Source organism: Ptychodera flava, chromosome 15, assembly GCF_041260155.1.
Source record: "Ptychodera flava strain L36383 chromosome 15, AS_Pfla_20210202, whole genome shotgun sequence".
NCBI classification, from domain to species: Eukaryota; Metazoa; Hemichordata; class Enteropneusta; family Ptychoderidae; genus Ptychodera; species Ptychodera flava.
Window position 1 is genome coordinate 39163543 of NC_091942.1, and position 13677 is coordinate 39177219.

A 13677-nucleotide genomic window follows, 5' to 3' on the forward strand; every position below is an offset into this window, starting at 1 on the left:
CGCACATTGCCATATTGAAGATGAAATGAATTTCTAAATCGCCTAGACACGCAAACATAAATTAAAATTGAACGTATTCACGATTTGCCACGCAAGCAGAAACTAGTCTGACTGACTGCAGCAGTCGTTTGTTGTTTTGTATTTTTTTATAAACGAAAAAGGATCTGATATCGCCATTTGTATTGCTTTTGGATTTGGACATCACAACCTACGCCCACGTGGTCAAGGTATTTTTATTTGTGAATAGAAACGTCAGTACCATTGTGTTTAAGAAACCAAAGTCAAACATGAATCGCTTGAAACTTTTTCTAAGCTTCAAGATGATAAAATATCAACGTCATCTTCTAAATACAGAACCATGTACCCAGTCTGAAGCGTGTTTGACGATTTTAGATAATGGCTCATCATTTTCAAAAACCCTCTTGCCTACAAACTAAATGCTCGCGACACCGTTCAAAATTTGATGTCTTCCTTCTGCATGAATTTCAATTAACTTATACGCTACCGCAAAATAGGTCAAAGTTGTTGTTCAGGAAAGTTTTAATCGTATTAATTTTTCTCTGGCTTTTAATCAGATACACGGAAAATTACATTGTAAAATATCAAATTATCAGGTGTCGACAACGAAGCTCTTCGTGAAGGTGTTCGTACGCAATTTTTCAGCGAGCGGGGGGGGGGGGGGATGGGTGCAAATCTAAAAAATAATCAGCGGGCGCGGAGATAAGTCAATATTTACAAGCGGGCGGGGAAGAAATTTCAGTTTTTACAATGGACGGGGAGAAAATTTCTGGCAGTTGATTTCAAATAAGTGGGCGGGAGTTTCAGTGGGGGATGGCAGTGGGGAGATTGAACTGTTGTTGGGAGTGGGGAGCGGACAGACCAAAGATACTGGAGTGCAGTGGGCAATAAAATTCAGTGGGAGTGCATACATTACGCAAATACGAACAGCTCTACATTCCCCTCCAAATTTTAGGTCAAGGTCAAAAATATGTAAAATCAGTATATAAGCCTTCGGAGTATGTTTTGTGACTATTTTGTAAAATTGACCAAAGTTACCAGTTGGCGGCACCTGAATTATTTAATATAATTCCTTTATTTTCTTTTCAATTCATATCAGCTGACAGTTAAAAATTTGTAATAACTTGATGATGGATGATGATGATGATGATGATGATACAAACACACACTCATCTATTTTCGGTTTTGCGCATTTGATTTTGCTGAATTATCACAGTCAGAATTTGACTGTGATGTCACTCTCACCAGTTTTAATCATCAGCTACTGTGCTGCAGCTACTGATGTACAGCTGGCTTGGCTATTGTGTATAATTTCAATGATAACCAACTGGATAACAGCTGCCGTAAGGCTGCACATTGGCGGCCGGAGTATGCAGTGTCAGCCAATTCCGTTTACTTGCACGATAGAAATACAAGGAAATGCTAGTATGTTGTAACTTCTCAATACTTCCACAAAAGACTTGGAAATATAAACTTTGTGAAAAATACATTGAAAATAGTGTCACAATGTTTGATTTCACGGCACTGTGGCAAATTATTGATTCTTTACTAAGAAGCTTGCGAAAAGATCTTGCTCCAGTTTTGAAGCTTTAAATCTGTCGTACAGTATATACGAAGCCAAAATCTGTCATACAGTATACGAAGCGAATATGATCGAAAAGAATGGTTTCCATGAGATAATCACAAATTGGTAATCGAGAATGCAACAACTTTGTCCACACACCGCTATATACCATAGACAGCAGACTGTCTATGCTGCTCCTATACAGTGTGTGCAATTACGAAGAAATGACATTACAATATTTTACGATTGTGTATTCCTCTACCTCTTGAAAGTCCTGATAATGCGGCTGTCAAGTGTTTCAAATCATTGATTTTAATACATCTACCGCTTAAGCATAATACACCATATCTACCTGTACTCTGATAACAGTTACTGGACCCGAAGGGTGTTGCAAAAAATGCAACTGAAAGATAAAAGTTATTGCGATATGACACCGTCTCTGAATAACGTCATTGTACCCCATTTTTTCAGTCCGTCTATAATGAGAATGTGAATATGGACGAGAGACACGCGATCAGTAATTAATTGTATAGGATGCCATCTCAATGGAATTAAAGTAAAGTCAAATAAACACAACATATGCTTGCTTCTCATACTGACGACAAGATTCGTTATTATTACAACAAACTTATTGCATTGTTTTGAATCCGGTAAGCGATTTCCGGAATCACGAAATACTAAAAAATAAAAAAAAATAAAAAAAAACCATCCGTGTGGCAGAGTTAGGAATGCCACGTCATAGGGTATAGTAATTAATGACAGAGAAATGACTTGTTATTGACGCACTGAATATCGACCACGACTTAAGCTTTTGGAAAATCTGAGAGTGCAGCTAAGCAGGTAAGCATTTATTTTCCAGTCCCAACAGTAGATTTTCAATACCGCGTTTTGGCGGTGTAACTATTTATCGGTAACCTATATTTGATGGGTAATCACCTGTGTCACGATCAACAAAAACATCACTTGAGTGGGATAAGACATGCATGAAATACATTCTGCATAGATCAAGTTTAAAATTTCCCGTTCATATGGTTTTTGTTTTGCATTCGTCTTCATCTGAGCAAATATGTAAATCACGAGACAAAGAATTACAATAAATACTGCAACGACTACAATGATTTCGCGGAGAACAGTTTGCTAAGAGATAGATATCGTTTTGAAATAATGTCATAACTAGACTTGCAACTCAAGTACATTTAGTCATTATGATAACAGCTTTTGATGGTTCAACACGGTGAACTTGAAAATCACTGAGCGTACGTCTATGATGTATCAACAAATACGTAAAGTCTTGTTTTAGCTGTGAATATTTCTTAACTTTAAGAAGATATCTGGCCAGGCATAACAAAGCTGAGTTTAGAAATACCAAAGTACTTCCCTTTATGCATCGAAATGGCTGTAATGTTTTCATGAGATCAAAATTCAGACATGATTTGAATGGGTCAATAAAAAACGATCATGAGAGTATTGTTTACCAACGAAATAAAGTTAACTGTTTTTGTTTAGTTACAAGGAGACCATGAAGTGTGCACAGCTGACTGCAGTTTGCCTCGTCGTAGCTATGGTGATAAACAGTTCACAGACCATGGATTTGAAACTGCAAGATGCAGAGGTAAACATATGAATTTTGCCTTCGACCAAACATTGAGTTTTAGGGCAGAGTTAGTCAGCTAGTACAATACATCTAAGTCTCACTTGCTGTTCTGAATCTAGAACACACTAGGGACACATAGCTCATCTCTGAATATCGTAATATTCATGAGATTGATGTCTAGACAACACTCATGAGTTTGATTATGGTAAAATTTCTTGTGTTACTCCTAAAGTACTTTTGATAGACGCTCGGTTAAGCCTGATACCTGTAATACATTTTGGTAATTTGACAACATTTTATCTGCACATTTACTAGATTTCAGCAGGAAAGAATGTAACATTGTCACCTAAAGATACGAAGTGTAGTGTGAGCTTTTAGAGGGTTTGACTTCAATGATCACAAAGTCGATGTGGTCATCATGCAGTAAACACGCCACACATCGTACAGAATCACTTTAATATATAGTATGCGCCTCGGAAGTGAAAGACAAACTTTTGCTCAAACTTTCCTCAAGAAATCTTTCAACCATTCACTTTCAAGATCAATAAAAATGGGGGGGGGGGGGGGGGGGGGCCGCACCGGAACGAGAAAAAAACAAATAACCCTGTATTTACCGATATTTGATATTCAAAATGGCCGCCACCCCTGTGTATGGGAAAAAATAAAGTTTTCGATTATCGGAAAACGTAGACGGAGAAATTGTTTCTCACGTCAAGAGCTTTAAAATTAGCCCCAACAAGTGGTAGATTAGAAAAGAATTGTCAAAGTTTAATAATCCGAATATCTGTCTCCGAGGTTCATAAACCGTTAAGTGAAAACTTAATCATATACAACACGATTGGAACTAATTTGGGATAATTGGATAGGCACAATTTCTCAAGAATTTTAGAAATTTGTCTAATATTACACCTGATTTGCTCACCACCTTTAAAATTTTATTCAAAATTTACAATGCTGTTGAAATGTTATGAGTAAGTATCAGTGCATAATAGTGTATAATGCAATATTGTTCAAAACATAGGAACAATATTTATATTTGAATGAAAATATGTGAGCTTGTCTATAGTTTCTTCATTACTGAAATACTAGTACTAATCTCAGGTTGTCACTTTGCCTCGACCAAAATGAAGTATTTTGATTGATTTACAGTCAAGTCAGTCAGGGTCATTTAAAATGTGCCCTGACTCAATCAAATGTTTATAAAGCCTTAAATTAACGAAAAAGGCAGGGGCATTTCAAAAGTCCCCTGACTCAAAAGTCGTCAATAAGAGAAATTTTAAGCATTTTGTTCTCGTTTCTTTCAGTACATTTTACACAAAAATCAACATTTTTTCATAAAAATGAATCCGATGAAAGAGGTATGCAATAATCATTGTGTTTTCGTTGTTTTGTTCGATGAGAACAATATTTCAAATTTTACACTTTTCTATCATTTTGTAAAATTTCAGCTGTAAAAATTTCGATTTCGTTACATTTTCCTAATAATTACTCTCATCCAATTATCCCAAAATAGTTCCAATCGTGTTATACATTAAGTCACAGTTTTCCTAGCGGCTATTTATTTTTAACATATCTTTTTCTTGTTGAACAGGCCAATTCCTTTTTAAGGAGTCGCTTCAAACGCTGGATTTTGCCAGGTGATTGTGAAGGTAATGATATCACCGTCTCAATTTCAATATAGAAATCACTTTTGTAATTACATAGCTATTGCTATAAATATTTAAAATCACGACCTTTCAAATTCTTTACCGAAATTACAAAATCCAGTACTATTAAGAGTACTTAGTTTTTAATACCTAACCCTGTATACTAATATGCCCTGCCCTTCCTTCACAAAGTCTGCGAAAAGAACAATAATTAAGTTTGTAAAATTTGAACATTTTTGTTGGGATTATAACTCATTTTAACCAAATACCATACAGCATCGGACTTACACACCTTAACGTGATTTCTGTTTGATTACAGACATTGATGAGTTCGTTCCACCACCAAGTACTCCTGCACCTACTGTAGAAGTGCCTGGCCCGTGTACTAATGTCACTGACGTCATCCCCAATACACCAATTATCGACTGTGTATTGCTGAATATCGACCTGTGTACCAATACCAGAGATATTCTGATCAGAGTTACAGACAAACTGGTTGACGTCATCATACGACTTGCTGCAGCCTTGCAATACCTTAGTCGTTTCCTTGCGTACAGTTTGAGTTTTGTTGAGTATTGCTCATGCGCAATACTGAATTGTGCAATTGTTAATATCTTGAAGTATCTGTTGTGGGACCTATGTCTGGGTCCCACCCTTGATCTGTTCCTTGTGTTTTACAAATAGAAAATCGACCATAAATGTAGATTTGTCGTGGAGACAAAATGTTGAATAAACGAAAATAACGAACATGGAATTGCGATTTTTGTTTCTGTCATGTAATTTTAGTATTTTGTTTGTTGTACGGAGAAAATACGTACATTAAAGAATAGCATCACTTCATTCATTCTTATTGATGTTTCATTAATGCACCGCAAGAGAATACATCCTCACTGGTCATACATCATGCAGGACATAACCCAGAAAATATGAGTAGACGTGATTTTTGAACCAAAACTTTCTAGTTATGTCGCTGACAGTGTTTTGGATTATCATGTGTAATCATGAAGAATGAAATTTACAATTTTCAACTGGACTACATTGTCTTTGGTGTAAACGTGATTTACAGTGTATTGTTCAAGAAATCCTATCATATTCATTTTCAGGATATTCTGTATTGTTCAAGAAATCCTATCATATTCATTTTCAGGATATTCTGTTTTGCTTCCATCATGGAAAAAATTAAGACAAGAATAAACGGACACATTCATATTATTTTGACGGAACCTGTCACTCTTTGGAAGCTTAAGCTTGCCTCCACAGAGTTTCATAAACAACCTCTGAACTAAGCTAGACATTTGAAACTCTCCAAATCTCAACTTTCAAAATCGCCTTTCGGTTTTTCTTCGTCTGATATTTGACTTAAATGTCATCGGTCGTCACACATTTGCTATATCCGCATCATGTGGGAAAAATAGACTTGTTTTTACTCAAACCATGAATAGCACCATACATTTCAGTGAGTGGCACACTAGTTTTTGTGACCAACCAAATAAAAATCAGTGATCTGCAACTATGAACATGGGTGATCCTACACTTGAATAAGAGTTCTTTATTCTATTGTCAAAACATCTATAAATTGTCGTTGTCCATCTCAAGACATTTTTGTCCCTTGAAATATCGGCTGTTGTAACTCTGATCAGATCAATCAATGCATGGGATATTGTGATCGGATCAATGCAAGGGATATTGTGATCGGATCAATGCAAGGGATATTGTGATCGGATCAATGCATGGGATATTGTGATCGGATCAATGCATGGGATATTGTGATCGGATCAATGCATGGGATATTGTGATCGGATCAATGCATGGGATATTGTGATCGGATCAATGCATGGGATATTGTGATCGGATCAATGCATGGGATATTGTGATCGGATCAATGCATGGGATATTGTGATCGGATCAATGCATGGGATATTGTGATCAGATCAGATCAATGCATGGGATTATGATCGGATCAATGCATGGGATATTGTGATCAGATTAGAAACATTTAGGCTATGATGCATGTTGGAAACCCATCTACAACGAAATGACACCCCATGATTCAGTATTTACAATTATCACAGAACTAACAGTTCAATTTTGTGTCGTTAAAGCAGCGAAAAGTGAGATAAAAAATGGTGATATTATTATATTATCACCTGTTTCCTCATTTGCATTTATACTGACTCCACTTTGGTGTGAATCTCATCCTTACATTAATTGAGAGTTGAAGCCTACGACGTATACATCCAAACGTTTCAGATAGAGTGTTGAATTGTTCTGAAGGACTGAAAAAGGACGTTCGTGCGTACACCAGCAGAAAGAAAGAGTGTCTCATCAAAAATATTTCGTAAACATTCTCTCCATTCACAATACAATACAGGAAGGACGAATGAATTGTGAAGGCGACAGACATATTCGATTTCCGTAACTTTGTTTCGCAAATTTTAAGTACTGGATTTGCCACACGTTCATACATAACACCAACTCATTGTTGCAGAATATGTCCTGGACGATGGCCCTTTTAGACTATTTGTTCAGCTGAAATACCACCATAAATGTAAAGTAGGATGTCAATAGATCTGTTAGTTAATTTTCCCGCCATCTGCAAGTAATGGAGTCAGCTTGTGTTCTCTCCATTGCAAGGTCCTGCAAGAAAAAAATATACGGGATGCTCACAAAGTTGCTACCATGAAAAGAAGCGGACAGGTAAACTCTTAGAGGAACAACAAACTGTAAAGTACGAGCATCTCTCTCTCTCTCTCTCTCTCTCTCTCTCTCTCTCTCTCTCTCTCTCTCTCTCTCTCTCTCTCTCTCTCTCTCTCCACCTGTATATATGTATATGCGCCTGTGTTTGTGTTTGTGTGTTTGTCTATCTGGTGTTTGTGTCCGTGTGTGTATATACGCACGTATATAAAATAGACATACATACCCTATCAAAAATATCCCCAAAATTAGTGTTGCTGCCAAGCAAATGAATGCAAATCCTGAGAAATATACCAAAGTTGCGGCATAGATAGCATTAAATGCAGTTGGAGCGATGAAGTTAGCCACACCTTCCATGCAACCAACGCATGCAAATAGTACACCTGGAGAGAGAGAGAGAGAGAGAGAGAGAGAGAGAGAGAGAGAGAGAGAGAGAGAGAGAGAGAGAGATATTTCAGAAGACAAGGAACAGTCGATTATTTTGGCACGGAAATTACTTTGAAGTGGAAGACAGATATGGACTATAAAATATTTGGTCGACAAATTACCCTCACGTTTCGTTTGCCGTTACAAAACTTTATTATCCGTCCTTTCAATATTCAAATCAGTCATTCATGACAAGAAACATATTGCAAAAAAAGGAAAGAACTTCAGCTCGACTTCTGATAACTTCTTATTAACACAGTAAGGCTCTACACGATGACTATGAAGAAGAAATATGTCATTTTTGTAACGAATTTATGTCGAATATAAATGATATCACACTATATATGTAAAGGAACTCAATCTTGAAAGTAAATTGTTATAAAATAACCTTAGTTAAGTTGTGATCACCTTGTTCATTTGGGTCAACGAGTCGAGAAATCCTTGCTCTTATCAGAGGGAGTGTCAGTGAAGCTAGTGATGCGATGATCGGCACTGGAAAGGAAGCGAATTTAGATAAACGTGTGACGACTTAGATATGAAACTGCAGTTATGTTGTGCTATAGGTGACGTCAAGACATAACGTGTCGTGTTTTATAGAAACGCCATGTCATTTGCACATAAAAAGACCTTGATGCTGTCATTGTATTCTGATTACTTAGACTTCTTATTTGGAAAATTAACTAGCAAGTCAGTTCACTGAACTGACATAGTGTCGATCATGATGTTCAGACTCACCTACAAACATCATGACGTCATTGTATGCAAATGCAGAGAGAACAAAGCTGGAAATAAAGGACAGTAAACTGAGTTGTACGATGGCCAGCTCTGACAAACAGAATGGCAGAAGTTTACCTCCAATTAGTATTCCTGTAAAAGAATTGAGAAGATTTTCAGAATACTGTACGCATTTTGACAATTAAACTGAACCCCTCATGCACGTTAAGATACAATATCTCAACAGGCTGATTTTAGATTATTTCAATCCATCTTTTTACAGGTTTAACTTCTCGACATTGTCGTGGTAATAAATTTCACTATAATTCCAAACATGATAACTATCTTCAAGTTAAAACTGGGATCATAGGATACACGGTAAAACATATCATCACAGAATGGATTGGAGTAAGTGTTCAATTATCTTGTTCATAAAGACTACACAATGATGTCTACCTGGGTTTCATTAATGCACAAAAGTTCCTTGTTTTTCTTATCATCGGTAGCATGCTTAAAATGATCTTGTTGTTCACTTTTTAATGACAGGTTTTCGGCGGCACGGTAGCCAGAGCGTATATATTTCTTACTTTTTTTTAGTAATAAATGAATACATTCCTGTCTTATTCTCAGCGAATACCATTCATTTTAAGGGACATGCTGAAATTTCATCCGACATTGATGCTACCTAAAGTGAGATCTATGTCAAATCTGAAGAAATCAGAGAGACAGAGAATTACTATTCTATACTGTTCCCTGATGTTAGGCCAAGAAAAATAAAAACTTAAGTTTGTCTCTTATCCTCGCACGCGTCAATTCAGACCCGCCGCGTCAACCTTTTTCTGCTCATGAAGAAATAAAATGAAAAAAATAAACGCAAAAATACGCGACAATAGTGCATAATATAGTGCTGTACATAACAGAACTGTAGACAAAATAACAGACGCTAACATTCCATTCAGAACTGTGCACGTATGTCAAAACTGTGCATTGGTGCACTAAAAGTCAACTGCAGAACTGTTGCTATGCAAAAATACTAAAGCAACACTGCTGTGCATGTATCTCTGCGTGCATTCCTAGGTTGTTTTCATGTTTTTTGTGTCTTCTTGTTGGTTGAAAAATAAAAACGAATTGAGAGAGAAAAAAACGCGTCACCGCATCATTTTTGCATATGTCTAGGATGGACACGATTGGAACTAATCTGGGATAATTGGATGGTGAAGTAATGTCGATTTAATCTACCATGGTAATCTCATCTGCTTTTCTTTTTATATTACGCACTTTTTTGTGAGTAATTTGCAATATTGCAACAAGTTACATTCAGCTACACCGCACCAAACACTTTTGAGAAATTTGAAAAACATGAAAATCCAATTATCCCAAATTAGTTTCCAATCGTGTTGATGAGAAACAATTTTTATTTTTCTTGGCCTTAGTCCTACAGTAACGTTACAGTTGAACTTCCTACCTGGAGCCCGTAAACAGACTCGTATTGCATTGAAGTAACCAATGAAGACTGGTGTCCAACAGAAAGGTACGTCAAGGAGATAAAGAACATAAAGACTAGTTGCAGTGCTTTGAGCTGAAAACTGCAAAAGGAGTACAATGTTGCCCCGGATAAGCTCTGACCGACGTCCTCCAATGTCCGATTTGAACAGGCGCCATATGTTTTTAAATAGGCTGACTAAAATTGTGGTCCAGCTAACGGAAGTTGTGTCTGACCGCTGGAGACTTTCTTGTAGAAACAGGACTGCATAGAAAAAGACGACAAACATACAGCCAAACATGATCCAAAATGGAGCTTCATATCCAAGAATCTGAATCAAGTAACCGGTGAGAACTTGGGCCCCAGCTGTTCCCAAGTAGAAAGTTACGTCGACGACAGCAAAACGAAATCTGCGTTTTTCCCCGTCAGTTATGTCTGCCAAGTAAGAAAAACATGCAGCAAGTTCCGTAGTATGCTCTCCCGCTACTCCCTGCAGTATAGCTCCAATAAAAAGGAAGTGCAATGGGAGATGGAAGTTTATCACTACCAAGTACACCAACGCATTCAACAAAGCTCCAACAGGTGGTAGAATGGCCGGTAATTTGCGCCCTCCGTGGTCACTATAACTACACAAGATAGTTGCCGTGATCATTGCAAGGCACTGTGCCGTTGCGTTTAGATACATGGTCCACAGAGTTGCCTGCTTCTGAATCTCTTCCTGGGTTACATACATCTTAGAACTTTTATTTAGGTAGCACGATCCATTTGATCTGTCAAATGCTGACACATTTTGGTCACTAGCAAGTCTTTCTTTTATGAACTGCGGAAATGCCAACATGTAGGTTGCTCGTCCAAATATGAACAGGAATATCATTGGTTCTACGGTGACATATCGTGATTTTCTTTGATCGGAGGTGCCGGTTGCAGGTTTTGAGATGAGAGGCGCAGTCTCGTCTTTGTCGTTGTATTCATCCATCCCTTACATCAGTGAGTACAGCTGCATTTGTTGACATGGATACCGTAAATTAGCAAGTATAGCTGTGGGTCCATAGCTGTGGTGTTTTCAGACGGGATTCCTGCCTTTTACGGGCTGGTTTTGACTTTTCCGATTTTTAACCCCGCCACCAGCGGGGTTAAAAATCGGAAAAGTCAAAACCAGCCCGTAAAAGGCAGGAATCCCGTCTGAAAACACCACAGCTATGGACCCACAGCTATAGCAAGTATTGCGATCATATTAAAAGCAACAATGTACATTAGAAACAGTGTGTGTGACTCGACACCATTCGGGGCATGTAAACTTATTCTTTGCAATCTCAAATGGCCAAACGGCATACAAATACGAATTTTAAAGACAAAATGTGCAGTTAGTTACAGCAAGCATGGAGCTAGAAACGTTTCTAGCTCCATGCAGCGAAGGACACCGACCTCCTTTGAGCTTCATCAAAGTTCACCACTCATATCTGAAGACTCAATCAGAATGGTCTTGTACACACGTTCTAAAGTATCAAAACATAGAATTACTTCGGCCAAAGGTCGCACGCTTAATCGCATTTTACTGTAAGCTTACAAAATAGAAAACGTTTCGTAGCTAGTTTTGGGCTAGTTTTGATTGATTACAGAGCATATGAGAAAATATTCACTATATACGCCATTCATATACGTTACCTTCTTTGTTGTGTGTTGGTCAATACCTATTCTCAGAAGATGTGAATAACTGGTCTAATTGCGGGTCGCACCACAGCCATCCAGGTGATTCGTTCACTGGATGTTTGTCTTGCGGAAGGTAAGTCTTCAGTGTCCCATGTCGCAGCCAACTACACCCCCTCTGGAGGTAGATTACCGAAGTAGATTGTAGTACATGTAGTTCAAAGTAGATTGGCGACAGTTTTAAAAGTAACAATCGTTAGAGAGTCCGAATAAATCAGGATATACTTTATTGTTGAGTAACAAAGGAAGACTTAGCAAAGCAAAATATACTTCACAGCGTATTTTAATCTGTAGTTCACATACAGGGGCCTTTATTGAAACAATCGTAGCCTACCCCATTGCTTATCGCACCTAAATATTTAGACAAGATTGCTGCAGACCGTCTAGAATAATCTACACGCATTCTGCAACCGGGTAATATCATTTTGTACATACTGCTCGCTTTTTTGCCCCATAAGTTTTGCTTGTCGACCCTTCGTCAGAATTAGTTCGAAAAGAAAGAAAGCGAATTAAAAAACCAATAAAAAAGGAAAACAAAATCCCAGCTAACTCACTTCAAATCCACAATCTTATCTTGCAGTCGTCAAATTTAGACATGGCTTAGAATTCGTACCAGAAAGTCTACATGAAGGTTCTGAATTTACATCATCATTGAACAGTGATGTAGAACAAAGTGTGCATCGAAGACGAAAGTATGTTCTTATTGCTTATATCAGACATGATGATAGTTTTCTTCGCTGAGTTTTGCCTTAGACAGTCGATTGTCTATGGTTTTGGTTGTTCCCAAGATTGGCTATATCTTTCGAATTTCAGTCCAAGAGCATCGTGTCTGTACAATGTGTTTTTCTGTAAAATGTTAACAATGTTATCGCCTACCATATCAATAATGACGTAATTGTTCATTGACAGGAAAACCATTCTCTCCTCTTCTACCTATTTGCAAATTATTTTGGGAGTGGAGTTTTTAAAACCTGGCATTTTCAAAGGAAATAGTTTTAACTAACCGAAATATATTGGCACCTTTTGCGCTGCGAGTATTTTGAAAGACGAAATTAGTCGGCATTTGAACGTGGACCACAACATTACAACTTTACGGGAAGGGCTATATTTACATGTACAACAAATATGAAAGTGTGGTATCAATACCCTTTATCTCCATAAAGTTTATTTCAATACACATACAGTATTGAAAAACGAAAAGGTCAATATTCTTTCAGAGCTTTATATAATATTTATAGATAAAAACAGTGTTTTAGATTTGATTCACTTTCTTATTTATAATGTGCAGCGTCTAGGAAGCTTTTGGCCAATCGGTTGGCTGGACTGGTCGATACAGCCTGTATATGTAAAACAAAAACTGTTTTCCACACGCATGGATGATGCTCAATCAACATTTTACCATTATATTCAACACAAGTGAATATTTATATCTAGTTTCCAAAAAACAGCAAGAAAATATTCACAAAGCTCTGTGTGTGGGACTGTGGCATAGGCCTAGTGGCTGGTTCAACATGCTTTATCGGATGTTTACACATGAATCTGTGGCGGTCTCTTTCACTCAATAAAATTGCTGAAAAATTATCAAATTATACAGATGCAATCATTAATTTATACTCATGCATGGTACGTTGTGTAAAGAAATGCATGCATGATCTATCATTTGTGATTTAAAATACTCTCATTGTAAAGATGCAAAACCGAAGTAAAATTTTAATGTTCTACTTTGTGTGTTTTATTGGTGAAAATTGAAAATAAACATTGCTGTTACATTACGACATGATCAGTGAATCAAGTTTCATGATGCCCACCCCCTTTCTTTTCCATGTTGTCA

The 13677-nt window shown here is 37.3% G+C and overlaps 2 protein-coding genes across 3 annotated transcripts; one reads left to right on the top strand and one right to left on the bottom strand.

The window, feature by feature from the left end:
- Nucleotides 1-2300: 2300 nt before the first annotated feature.
- Nucleotides 2301-5576, top strand: LOC139152153 (uncharacterized). The gene is made up of 4 exons (XM_070725257.1): nt 2301-2422; nt 3089-3194; nt 4768-4825; nt 5142-5576. The coding sequence occupies exons 2-4, from the start codon at nt 3102-3104 to the stop codon at nt 5504-5506; spliced, it is 516 nt and encodes a 171-aa protein (XP_070581358.1). The 5' UTR covers nt 2301-2422; nt 3089-3101; the 3' UTR covers nt 5507-5576.
- Nucleotides 5577-7270: 1694 nt separating this feature from the next.
- LOC139152150 (lysosomal proton-coupled steroid conjugate and bile acid symporter SLC46A3-like) lies at nt 7271-11930 on the bottom strand. 2 transcript variants are annotated; one of them, XM_070725252.1, is made up of 6 exons: nt 11805-11930; nt 10122-11136; nt 8678-8809; nt 8351-8434; nt 7743-7899; nt 7271-7459 (listed from the first exon to the last, which is right to left on the bottom strand). In XM_070725252.1, exons 2-6 carry the CDS (start codon nt 11113-11115, stop codon nt 7396-7398), a joined length of 1431 nt encoding a protein of 476 aa, XP_070581353.1. In that variant the 5' UTR covers nt 11116-11136; nt 11805-11930; the 3' UTR covers nt 7271-7395. The 2 variants fall into 2 exon arrangements, with proteins under 2 accessions (XP_070581353.1, XP_070581354.1); XM_070725253.1 differs by having other exon boundaries at nt 7355-7459; nt 8331-8434.
- Between the last annotated feature and the right edge of the window lie 1747 nt (nt 11931-13677).